Source organism: Colobus angolensis, unplaced genomic scaffold (genome assembly GCF_000951035.1).
Source record: "Colobus angolensis palliatus isolate OR3802 unplaced genomic scaffold, Cang.pa_1.0 Scaffold257, whole genome shotgun sequence".
Lineage (NCBI taxonomy): Eukaryota > Metazoa > Chordata > Mammalia > Primates > Cercopithecidae > Colobus > Colobus angolensis.
The window spans coordinates 154,438-166,712 of NW_012115788.1; the positions used below are offsets into that span (position 1 = coordinate 154,438).

Sequence of the window (12,275 nt, forward strand, 5' to 3'; positions counted from 1 at the left end):
CTCAAAAAAAAAAAAAAAAAGAAACTCTTATATCAAAAACTTTTCTTCCATAGATGGACCACGTTGTTAGCTTTTTAAATGTTTCTGTTGTTTATATAATTCTTTAAGCCTCATTCCAGTGTTGCTGCTATTTAAAAAAAAAAAAAAAAAAAAAACTCAAGACTTTCCAACCAAGCTAGAGACAAACTCAAAACAACATTTTAACAACTAGGATACAGAAATATTGAAGAACCCATAGTGAACAACTAACCCAGTTTAAGAAAGTCTTTTTTTGTTAAAACATTAAAATCAATGCAAATACCAAGAGGGCCTTGAATCAAATAATACATATTTTGAAAAGCTAACTATTTTATATTAATCTGGTTGAAAAAATCCCAAATTATATTCACAAGAAAGTAAGAATTTGGAAAGAGGTTGAAGAAAAGGTAAAAAAGCATTACAATTTTTTATGGCTAAGCTAGCAGATACTGTTTCAATCTTAAAATTGATTTTAAATGTATCAAAACCTTCAATAACAAAAAAGGAATTATCCATAACTGAAACAGAGTATGTATTTTCAAAAAAATCATTAGAAGAAAATATACTACAAAAAATATGGTAAAGAATTATAAATTAGTTTTTACAATGATTACAAATGGGTTGAAGATCATTATTAGAAGATAAACTGGGCTGGGCACGGTGGCTCATGCCTGTAATCCCAGCACTTTGGGAGGTCACGGCAGGTGGATCACCTGAGGTCAGGTGTTCGAGACCAGCCAGCCAACATGGCGAAACCCTGTCTCTACTATAAATACGAAAATTAGCTGGGCCCAGTGGCGCACACCTGCAATCCCAGCTACTTAGGAGGCTGAGGCAGTAGAATTGCTCAAACCTGGGAGGCAGAGGTTTCAGTGAGCTGAGATCGCACCTCTGCACTCCAGACTGGGCGAAAGGGCAAAATTCCATCTCAGAAAACAAACAAACAAAAAAAGAAGATAAGCTGATTCTAAAATTATAAAAGTTTTAATAAAAATTCTGAACAATTAAGTATTATTTAACTGTAGAGCATCTAAATGATGGAGTATCACGCATTCAGTAAAAATCATGCTTTGCAGGGACACAAAGAAGGGAACAGCAGACATCGGGAGCCTACTTGAGGGTGGAGAGTAAAAGGAGGGTGAGAATCGAAAAACTACCTATTGGGTACCATGCTTATGACCTAGGTAACGAAACAATCTGTATACCAAAACCCCGTGCCATGCAATTTACCCGTGTAACAAACCTGCACATATATCCCCTGAACCTATAATAAAAGTTAGAAAGAAAAAAAAATTTGTGCTTTGAAACAAATTTATATGCTCACAACAGCTGCCAAATATGAGAGATACATAAGGAAGGAAGGGAGGGAGGGAGAGAACAAAGGAGGAAGGAAAGGAAAGGAAAAGCAATGAACCAAAATGTTGACAGTATTAGGATTTCAGGGATTATGGTCCTCTTTCACATTTTTTTCTATAGTATTTTTTAAAATAGTAATTTAACAACTATTACTTTTATATGCAGGAAATAATATCTATATTTTTAAAAAGCCAAGAGAAGGAAATGTGGAGGAGAAAACAAAATCATAGTCTTCATTTTTCCATGAAAAAAAAAATCAAATGTAAATGTGTTGATTAGCAAATACATTTGGTTTAAAAATATTTAAAACTGCTTTTAATTCACACAAATTTTAATCTGTTTAATTCATTGCAGAGTATTCCTTATGCAAAAATGTACTGGGCTATCTGGGACAGGCAATGCAAATTCCAAGAAAAGGGAAACTAGCCATAGTTTAGTAGACTATTAACTACCTGTGCGTACACATCTCAAACTCACAAGAAAATAACACAATGTGTGAATGCTGTAATCTACATATGTAAAGGTGCTATCAAAAACTGGGGTACTTAGATTAAGGTGGCAAGGGAAGGGATCGCATAGAATGGCATTTTTCTTTTCTTTTTTTTTTTTTTTAAGTTCCAGAATACGTGTGCAGAACGTGCAGGCTTGTTACATAGGTAAATGTATTCCATAGTGGTTTGCTGCACCTATCAACCCATCACCTAGGTATTAAGCCCTACACACATTAGCTATTTATCCTGATGCTCTCCCTCCTGCCGTGACCCCAACAGGCCCCAGTGTGTGTTGTTCCCCTCCCTGTGTCCATGTGTTCTCACTGTTCAGCTCCCACTTATAAGTGGGAATGGTTTTCTGTTCTTGTTGCTGAGGATAATGGCTTCTAGCTCCACCCATATCCCTGCAAAGGAATAATCTCGTTCCTTTTTATGGCTGCATAGTGTCCATGGTGTATATGTACAACATTTTCCTTATCCAGTCTATCAGTGATGGGCATTTGGGTTGATTCTATGTCTTTGCTATTGTGAATAGTGCTGCCAAGGAACATGTGTGTGCATCTATCTTTATAAGAGAATGATTTCTATTCCTTTGAGTACATACCCAGTAATGGGACTGATTGCTGGGTCAAATGGTATTTTGGATTCTAGGTCTTTGAGGAATCACCACACTGTCGTCCACAATGGTTGAACTAATTTACATTTCCAGCAACAGTGTAAAAGCATTCCTATTTCTCCACAGCCTTGCCATCATCTGTTGTTTCTTGACTTTTAAATAATTACAGAATAGCATTTTTGTAGCTGAAAGAGACACCTATTCAGGTACAAACCCACAGAAAGACCTAGAGCATTCAGGAAACAAAAACTTCACTTTGTATAGGGTAAGATTTAGGCCACAGAAAGACAAATGTTTAGAAAGGCAGCCTAGAAGTATATTTTTAAAGAAATGGGTAAAAAAAGAAGAAAGAGAGATATGATTATATTTCTTATTTAAGAAAATTCATTCTAGTAGAAAGTGGGAGATTTACTAGAGATAAGACTAGATATATAGAGATAGATCAAAAATCTACTGAAATATAGCTGGGCATGGTGGCACATGCCCGTAAACCCAGCTACTTGGGAGGCTGAGGCACGAAAATCAGTTGAGCCAGAAGGTGGAGGTTCCAGTGAGCCTGGATCACACCACTGCACTCCAGACTGGGCAATAGACTGAGACAGTGTCTCAAAACAAAACAAAACAAAACACAAAAGTCTACTCAAATAAAACAAAACAATACACAAAAAATCTACTCAAATAGATAGGAAATGGAGGGTTACTGAACTAGGATAATGACAGCGGAGATTATATAAGAAGGGAATATTTATTTAAAAGTTAAAGTTTAACAAACAAATGGAAACACATCTCATGCTCATGGAGGGGTAGACTCAACATTGTGAAAATGACCATACTGCCATAAGCAATCTACAGATTCAATGCAATTCCCAGCAAAATACCATCATCATTCTTCACAGAACTAGAAAAAAAATCCTAAAATTCATATGGAACCATAAAAGGAGCCCTCATAGCCAAAGCAGTACTAAGCAAAAAGGACAAACCTGGAGGCATCACATTATACGACTTCAAAGTATACTACAATGCCTATAGTCACCAAAACAGCATGGTACTGCTATAAAAACAGGCATGTAGACCAATGGAACAGAATAGAGACACCAGAAATAAAGTTAAATACTTAGAGCCAATTATCTTCAACAAAACAAACAAAAACACAAAGTAGGGAAAGGACACCCTATTATAGTGAAGGGACTAGATGTGAAGGGACCAGTCTGGTCAGGGCCTAAGATAGAGTTGACTTAATAGTTTACAGACAAGGCTGGTTCTTCATTCTTGTTCTTTTAGCTCTTTTGTTTCCAGATTCTTTTGTCCAGTCTTCTTTCTGGTACCTTGACTATCTCCTACTCTGGGAGATCGTCAAGTGCTAGGATCATGGGCAAGCCACACGTAGAAGAATAAAATTGGATTCTCATCTCTCACCTTATACAAAAATCAACTCAAGATGGATCAAAGACTTAAATGTAGGACTTGAAACCATAAAAATTCCAGAAGATAATTTTGAAAAAACTCTTCTAGACATTGGCTTTGGCAAAGAGTTCATGACCAAGAACCCAAAAGCAAATGAAACAAAATAAAAATAGATGGGACCTAATTAAACTAAAAACCTTCTGCACAGCAAAAAAAAAAATAATAATCAGCAGAGTAAAGAGACAACCCACAGAATGGGACAATATCTCCAAACTACGCATCTGACAAAGGACTAATATCCAGAATCTATAAGGATCTCAAACAAATCAGCAAGAAAAAAAAAAAAAAAACCACACAATAATCCCATCAAAAAGTGGGCTAAGGTCATGAACAGACAATTCTCAAAAGAAGATACACAAATGGCCAACAAACATACATAAAAAGCTCAGCATCACTAATTATGAGGGAAATGCAAATTAAAACCACAATGAGATTCCACCTTACTCCTGCAAGAATGATCATAATTAAAAAAAAAATAGATGTTGATATGGGTGCGGTGAAAAGGGAACACTTTCACACTGCTGGTGGGAAGGTAAACTAGCACAACCACTATGAAAAACAGTATGGAGATTCCTTAAAGAACTAAAAGTAGAACTACCATTTGATCCAGCAATCCCAGTACTGGGTATCCATTCAAAGGAAAAGAAGTCATTATACTAAAAAGACACTTGCACACACATGGTTAGAAACAATTTATCATTTTTATAACGTGGATAATTAAGAAAACAAGCATTCCTCTTTCTTAACATCTTAAATAGATGAGAGAATGCTACCCAAAACGACTTTTAGGTACTTGCTAGTCCAGCCCTGTGGTCTTTACGCAATGTCTGTTTGATTTTAATCAATGATAAGAAGTTGTACAGTTAGCAGTGGCAGGAAAGTGTAAGTGCAATGATAAATATGTGCTTGTTGAAAAGTAACAGGTGAAAATAAAGAAAGAAAGCGAACAAAATTCAAGACAACCTGGAACTACTAAGTAGAGGATCAGAAACTTGCATAAGCTGTAGTAGCACTAAGAAGATATGGTATCACAGCAAATTAAAATCAATGATGTTTAAGAGTAGTCCTAAACCATGAAGATTCAATTATAGCCTTTAAGGAAGCAGTCCTTTCCCCTAGACACCTCAACAAGAAGGTACCTACTGTTTGAAAAAAGAAAATCTGAAATTTTACATATTTACACTGTATTAAATAGACAAAATTCAGACTCACAACTCTGACAGTCCTCATCAGAGTCAACAATGAACAAGCTTTTGCCACACTTGCTTCACCTCTTCCATTTTTCTTTCTTTGAAGCATTTCAAAATAAATTGTAGGCATCAAGTCGTTTTACCCCTACATACTTCAAATACATTTTTTAGTGGAACATCATTTTATATAGCTACAATGCTATTATCAGTGTTTATATTCTTAAGAAATGATCATAAAAACCATGCCTCATCATCTAGACTTACACCACCAAGAGTTACTGTATTTGTGATAATGTTACCTTTGATTGTATTGAACAAGTTCATTCTTTGTGTGATTTATTAAGAGGAATGTAGCTGCTCCATCATGATAATCTAAAAATGTAATAACTGTAGAATGCTCGGCCAAATTCACTTCTGCTATAATACCTCCAAGCTAGAAGAAAGAAAAAGAAAACATTTTTAATATAATCATTTTCCCAAGAATATTAACTAATAACATTTAAAAACAGACTACTCATAACTTGATAATTAATTTTTGGGATGATTGAGAAAACAATTCAGAATTTTGTATTGCATTTCTGGAAATCTATAATCTCAATCACTGTATTACAGACAGATGACATTCCAGATGTGGTATATTCTAGTATTCCAGGCATTCCAACTAACTTTTTATATAACAATTAAATTATCTTAGATCTCTGTTTCCTTTTACAAAAAGAAATGTTTGTTCATTTTTGGGGAAAGAGGAAAAATCAACAGAAGTATTATTTGATACAAAAAATAAATGAAATACCAGTCAGTATATTTTAGCTTTTCTAATGACATATGCCAAAAACACACACACACACACACACACACAAACAAACAAAACCACTTACCTCGTTATCCAGACGCAACAGAATACAATTTTCTTGCTTGTTAAAATATATCCTTTTGGGAGGATCTTCACTCCCTTCAACTTGAATAAGAAGTTTACTAGAAGCATCCTCAGGCCAAAAGGGGATACACTAAAATATACATTATATATGTTTATAAAAATAAACAGATTTCACCATAAATACATAAATCATCTTAATATTCTCATCAGAGTATACTTGAACTTTAAAAAAATCTCTTTTAACACTGCTCTAGTTATTGGGTTGCTTAAACAGCTGTAAACTTTCAACTTGAAGATGGGTTGTCACTTGTCAGCACTATGCACTCAAGAAGCAGTGGATAGCAAATTGAAGAGCCATGGTAAGTGAACTGCTGGCGAGAAAAGAGACTTTAATGTGGTCATGGTCTTACAGAGAAGGGTTGAAAAATCAGCAAGAAACCTGAGCTGAGAACTGGGACACAGATCAGGTTTAAAACAAGTGAACATTCAGTTACTAAAAATCAAAATCAGGTATGAACATTGGAAATTAGGCAGAAGTCAAAGTACACAAAAATGGTAAGTCAGAACATGTATTACATCTAGCATCTGGTTGTCAAATAAGGGTAAAAAAGTAAAAGTAGTATTCAAAGTTCAGAATAGGAAGGAAGTTCGGAATTTTATGAAATAACTTCAACATGAGTGATCTGGAAACCAAACTAAAAGAACAGGAGATAGTCAAGGTACCAGAAAGAAGACTGGACAAAAGAATCTAGAAACAGAGCTAAAAGAACAAGAATGAAGAACAGCCTTGTCTGTAAGCTATTAAGTCAACTCCTGACCAGACTGATCCTTTCATATATTTCAATGAGACTGCTCATGTGTGATACCTGATCATCATTACATGACTTGAGGACAATGTAGCAGAACCTGGTTGTTATAGTTAAGTATCTTAGCTTGTTAGACAGTTTTATTCAACCATAAAAAGGAATTAATGGAACAAGATATGAGACATGCTTAGGAATATAACCTGACTTTGTGCACAGCCAGGGCACTGCAGTTTTAAGGATTCAAGCAACCCTGTCCCAAAGCTTTTACCCATGTCTGCATTCCTAGCCCAGGCACTTCATTTGGAGGCTCTTTATGAGAGCTTTGCGGCAGAGGCCTTCCTTGGGAGCTCCTGCAGGACCTCTTTATCAGGGAGACAGGAAGAGCCTGAGCTGAGAACTGGGACACAGATGATCAGTTTAAAACAAGGGTATAGTGACTTCACAAAAAGTGAAGACACTTTTTGTCTACTCTTAGTGCTCATTCCTAGCTCCTCCCCTTTGTCCTACTCCATCCCCCAGGTCCATAAAACTGCCGGACACTGTTCAAGGTTTCATAGACAGTGAGACAAGCCCCATGTCTTGTGCTGATCCACCTGACCCTTGTCCAATGCCATTCCAGAATAGGTGGTAATTGTGCTTTCTCTGATTTAGCCTCCTGCTTACACAGGTTGAGTATCCCCTGTTCGAGATGCTTGGTACCAGAAGTGTTTCAGATTCTGGACTTCTTTTGGATTTTGGAATATTTGCATATATATAATGAGATATCTTGGGGATGGTACCTAAGTCTAAACATAAAATTCATTTATGTTTCACATTCACCTTATACACATAGCCCAAAAGTAATTTTATACTATATTTAAATAATTTTGTGCATGAAACAAAGTCTGTACATATTGTACCATCGAAAGAGAATGTGTCACTATCTTAACCACCCATGTTGACAATCTGTGGCTGTGTGGCATCACCATCATTCCTGACTCTCAATTTGTGTTACCAATAAACAATCATTTTCTTACACTTATTTACACATAAAGTACTTAACAGTTAAAAAAAAATGACAGTTAAGAAAGTGAAAAAAATAAAGTGTTAGATGTAGAATTTTTTCACTTGTGGCATCATGTTGGCACTTGAAAAGTTCTGGATTTTGGAATATTTCGAATTTTGGAGCATTTTTGATTTCATATTTTCAGATTAAGGATGCTCAATCTTTACTATCACAGTAAGGGATTAAAGGTTTGACTGTTACTTTCATTGTGGCTTGTCTTAATCAGCTACTCCAACACCTGGCAGCTCAGCTCTCTCCTCCTCAGCTGAGCTCTTGACAATTGCTAACTTTCTCATTTCCTCGAAGTCACTGTTCAAATGTGACTCCAATGAGTCACCTTACGTAAAATTAGAGACCACCCCTGGCTCTCGAACTCTTAATATCCCTTATCCTACATTAGACTTTCCCACATTAGACTTGTCACTTTGAAACATACTATATACTAATCAATTATGGTATTATTAATGTTTTCCCCTTATACCCACTGAAATGTAAACTACACAAAGATGGGAACTTGTGCCTTTAAATAGTATATTGCAAGTCACATAAAAATATTTTGTTGAAAGAATGAATAGACTTGAAAAAAGGTGAAATTTCTGGGAATAAGAACTATAATTATTCAAATACTCAGTTGAAGACTTACATAGTAGTTCTGACACAGCAAAAGTAAAAAAAAATTGAAAGATGTATATCTAGAACTTACCCAGAATGAAGCAAAGAGAGTTGGAAAATATAAAAGAGCTATTAAGAGACATGGAGGATAGAGTATGAACGTCCAACATGTCTGATTTAAAGGCTTAGATGGGAAAAATGGAAGAACGGAGGAGAGGCAATATTTAAAGAGACAGTAGTAGCAAATTTTACAGAAAGCATGAAATACTTTAATCCACAGATCTAGGAGTAAAGCACCTCAAGCAGGGTAAATAAAAGGAAACCACATATAGACATATAGCAGCATGACCGCAGAGCATCAAAGACAAAGAGAAGAAAGATTGTGAAGGTAGCCAGAGAGATCTATCTATCTAACTATCTATCTATCTATCTATCTATCTATCTATCTATCTATCTATCTATCTATCTATCTATCTATTTTCTCTTCTCTCTCTCTCTTTCTTTTGCTATCTATCTATCTATCTATCTATCTATCTATCTATCTATCTATCTATCTATCTATCTATCTATCTATCTATCTATCTATCTATTTTCTCTTCTCTCTCTCTCTTTCTTTTGCTATCTATCTATCTATCTATCTATCTATCTATCTATCTATCTATCTATCTATCTACCTACCTATCTGTCTATTTTCTCCTCTTCTCTTCTCTCTCTTTCTTTTGCAATTGCAAGATTTAATAGAATGAAAACAGAGCTCCCATACAAAGGGAGGGGACCCAAAGGGGGTTGCCGCTGCCCCATGGAACGCCTGGGTTTATATCCCGATCACTGTCCCTCTCACTGTGCTCCAGCCAGAGAGATTTTTCTAGAGACACCGATGGTATTTACCTTCAAAACCAGCCCTAAAGGAAATGCTAAAGAATATACTTCAAGAATAATCCCAACAAGGATGGTTTTATATGCAAAAAGGAATAATGAATAGAAACAGCAAACACTTCTCTAATCCTAACTTTTAGAATAAAAGTTCTTCAAAAATAAAATATTCCATCAACCTCTGTCAGTCATTCAGAAAACTCTTATTCAAAGATTTAATGATGGCACAGAATCAACATTTCTTCTAAGTTACTACTCTCTTCAAATAACTAGAGAAGAGTCTGGCTTAACCTACTCTCTGAAGGCATTCCTAATAGCTTCCTAGAGAGAATAAATAATTTCCGTCTCTTTGATGCATTTATACCTTATCTAGTCTTTGGCTGCTGTATTTAACCAGAGTGGTTAGTAATTGTTAAACATCTACCTCCCTTAACAAGCTGGGTATTCCTAGTTATCTAATTATTAAAAATTGAACCTTGCCATCTATCTAGAGCCGGGCACAAATATTCAATGAAGATTCATGAAACTAAAACAAAACTGGAGTAAGGGGAGAATTAAAACATTACATGGTGACTTTAGGTATCTAACATTAAGGAGAAAATAGAATCCAAAGAGGTATATTTCTGAAATTCATCTACCCACCTGCTCCAAATCAAGAGAGAGCCATTTATCAGTTCCTTCTTCAGCCACTGATAAACGGTATTTGCTTTTGTTTTTAATCATATAAAAAGGGGTAAATGTCACAATTCTAGTAATGTTAAAACTGCTCAGGTCTATAGTGACACCAACCTAAGAAAAACAAAATTAACAGTTCAAAAACTGTTATGTATCATAACATCCTTATAAAATTTAATTAAGTAGTTAATAGAAACATTTAAAATAAAAGTTTCTTGATAAGCACAGAATGAACTCACTTGATAGTCCATTTTCAGGCCTTTACATTTAACAGCTCCATGACTACCAACAGTATCAATTGAAAACTGATCAGACAATTCACTATCAGTTACCATAAGTTGAACCTAGGAAAAAATATTCCAAATACATCACAATTTAGGTACCTTTAAAAATTCCTGCTTAAACTGATAAAAATTAGTTTTTAGCATAAACAAAATATTGCACTGTTAATGCACTAAACCTTTATAATATTAAATTCTAATCTTTTTGGCCTCAAATATTTAACAAGTTATTTCTATCCAAGTTTCATAATATTTATTCCTCAGAATTTTAAAACTAAAAAGCGACAAGCAGATAAAGACAAGGGAAAAACAGAATAAACAATGCATACCTTATTGTTATTAAAAAAGTGATTTGGCTGAAAAGAAAAGAGAACTGGCTTTTTATAATTAGGTGGATGCTTTCGATGAATTCCGTCTGCTTTGTACTGTAACATGCGACCAGTTTTGTTGACCATCCAATAAGGACTATGAAATGCCACAACTGTCTGACCAGTATTATAAGTCATATGGACAGCAATATCTAAATCAGTCTTTTCCATTTCTGTAACACAGGTAAAATTGACAAAACTAATGTCTTGCTGATTAGGCTTTACGTGATATTCACTTGTCCAATCGTGATTGAGATAGTCAAGTAATTTTAAATGTAGCCTGGCTTTATCCAACTGTACAGTACAAATCTGGGCTGAATGTCCTTCATTTAGAGTAAAAACTGAATTTTCAATTCCCTGTAATAAAAAAAAAAAATTTAATGTTGCAGAATAATATGCCTCAAAATTCTATTTATTTACTCCAAATGCTGCACAAAATGCTTTTGAAGTACCTATCAGAACAAGTCAGAAGACTTACATTCAGGTTCTAACTTTGTCAAATGTGTAAACCTCTACACAGGATTTAATCTGAGATTTGAGCTACTGTATTTGTAAAATGGTCTAAATGACTTACTTCAAAGGACAAACTGTGAAGATTAGATTAAATAACATAATGGGAAACTCCCCTGGAAATTATAAACATAAAACACTACAATTGGTAAAACAACAACAAAAAGACAATCTTAACCACTAGTGATTTTTGTTTTGAAAACAACAAAACAATGTAAAATGTGGGCAAAAACTGATGGTAATCCAAAATAAGCAATCCCTACTACCTCCACAATCCCTCATCACCCATTTCTAATCACTGTTTATATTATTACATCATATGTATCTCTCCAAGCTGTTCATTTCCCTCGACCCACCCTTCTATTATCTTAGTTCATGTCACTATATGATTTCTCAGTTTAAGAGTCTCCTAACTGCTCTTTTCCCCTCTAGTCCCTTCCCCATACCATGGCTCAATTGTCACCATGGCTCAATTGTCTTTCTAAAGACTGATCATATCCTTTGGAAACTGGCAGACAGAATGTGATCACTAAAAGCATCCAATTAAAAGTTCTATGAGAATAGAAACATAAATTGACAGTACATCTGAATATCTCACCAGTTTTTCCAGCATCTCTATCTTGTTCTCTTCCTATTATTATAATATAGGAATCTCTTCATCTCATGATTTTAAATTAATTAAAGCAAAAGTAAGGAGTTCTTGATTTTTCACAAGTTAAATAATATTCCACAAAATAACAATGGTGGTGGTAGTGCTAGAGTGATAAATAAATGGCAACCCTTGTCTGTCAGGCACTGTACCAAATCCTTTACATATACAATCTGATTTGATTTCCCCCATGTCTTAACCAAGCAAATTTTATTATTATTCTCATTTTATAGACTACAACAAAAGATTTACGAAAGCAATAAAGCCTGCTTAAGAACATACAGCTAGCAAGTGCCAGAGTTAGGATGCAATTTCAAATCTGACAGCAAGGTACAAATTCTTAACCATTATGATAATTTGTTACTCAATATGGAAATGCACATTTAAAACCATAAATATGTAAACTTTTTCCTCCAAAAGAGACATGTATCAGAAAAGTGTAAA

The 12,275-nt window shown here is 34.8% G+C and overlaps 1 protein-coding gene across 1 annotated transcript in view; it reads right to left on the reverse strand.

Annotated features, from left to right (window-relative positions):
• Positions 1-12,275, reverse strand: part of VPS13A (vacuolar protein sorting 13 homolog A (S. cerevisiae)) — a 220,188-nt gene that overhangs the window by 64,908 nt on the left and 143,005 nt on the right. The window contains exons 48-52 of the mRNA XM_011947040.1: positions 10,634-11,029; positions 10,263-10,367; positions 9,991-10,137; positions 6,014-6,142; positions 5,435-5,568 (exon numbers count right to left, since the gene is read on the reverse strand). Coding sequence (XP_011802430.1) covers positions 5,435-5,568; positions 6,014-6,142; positions 9,991-10,137; positions 10,263-10,367; positions 10,634-11,029 — 911 coding nt within the window. The remainder of the gene's footprint in view (positions 1-5,434; positions 5,569-6,013; positions 6,143-9,990; positions 10,138-10,262; positions 10,368-10,633; positions 11,030-12,275) is intronic.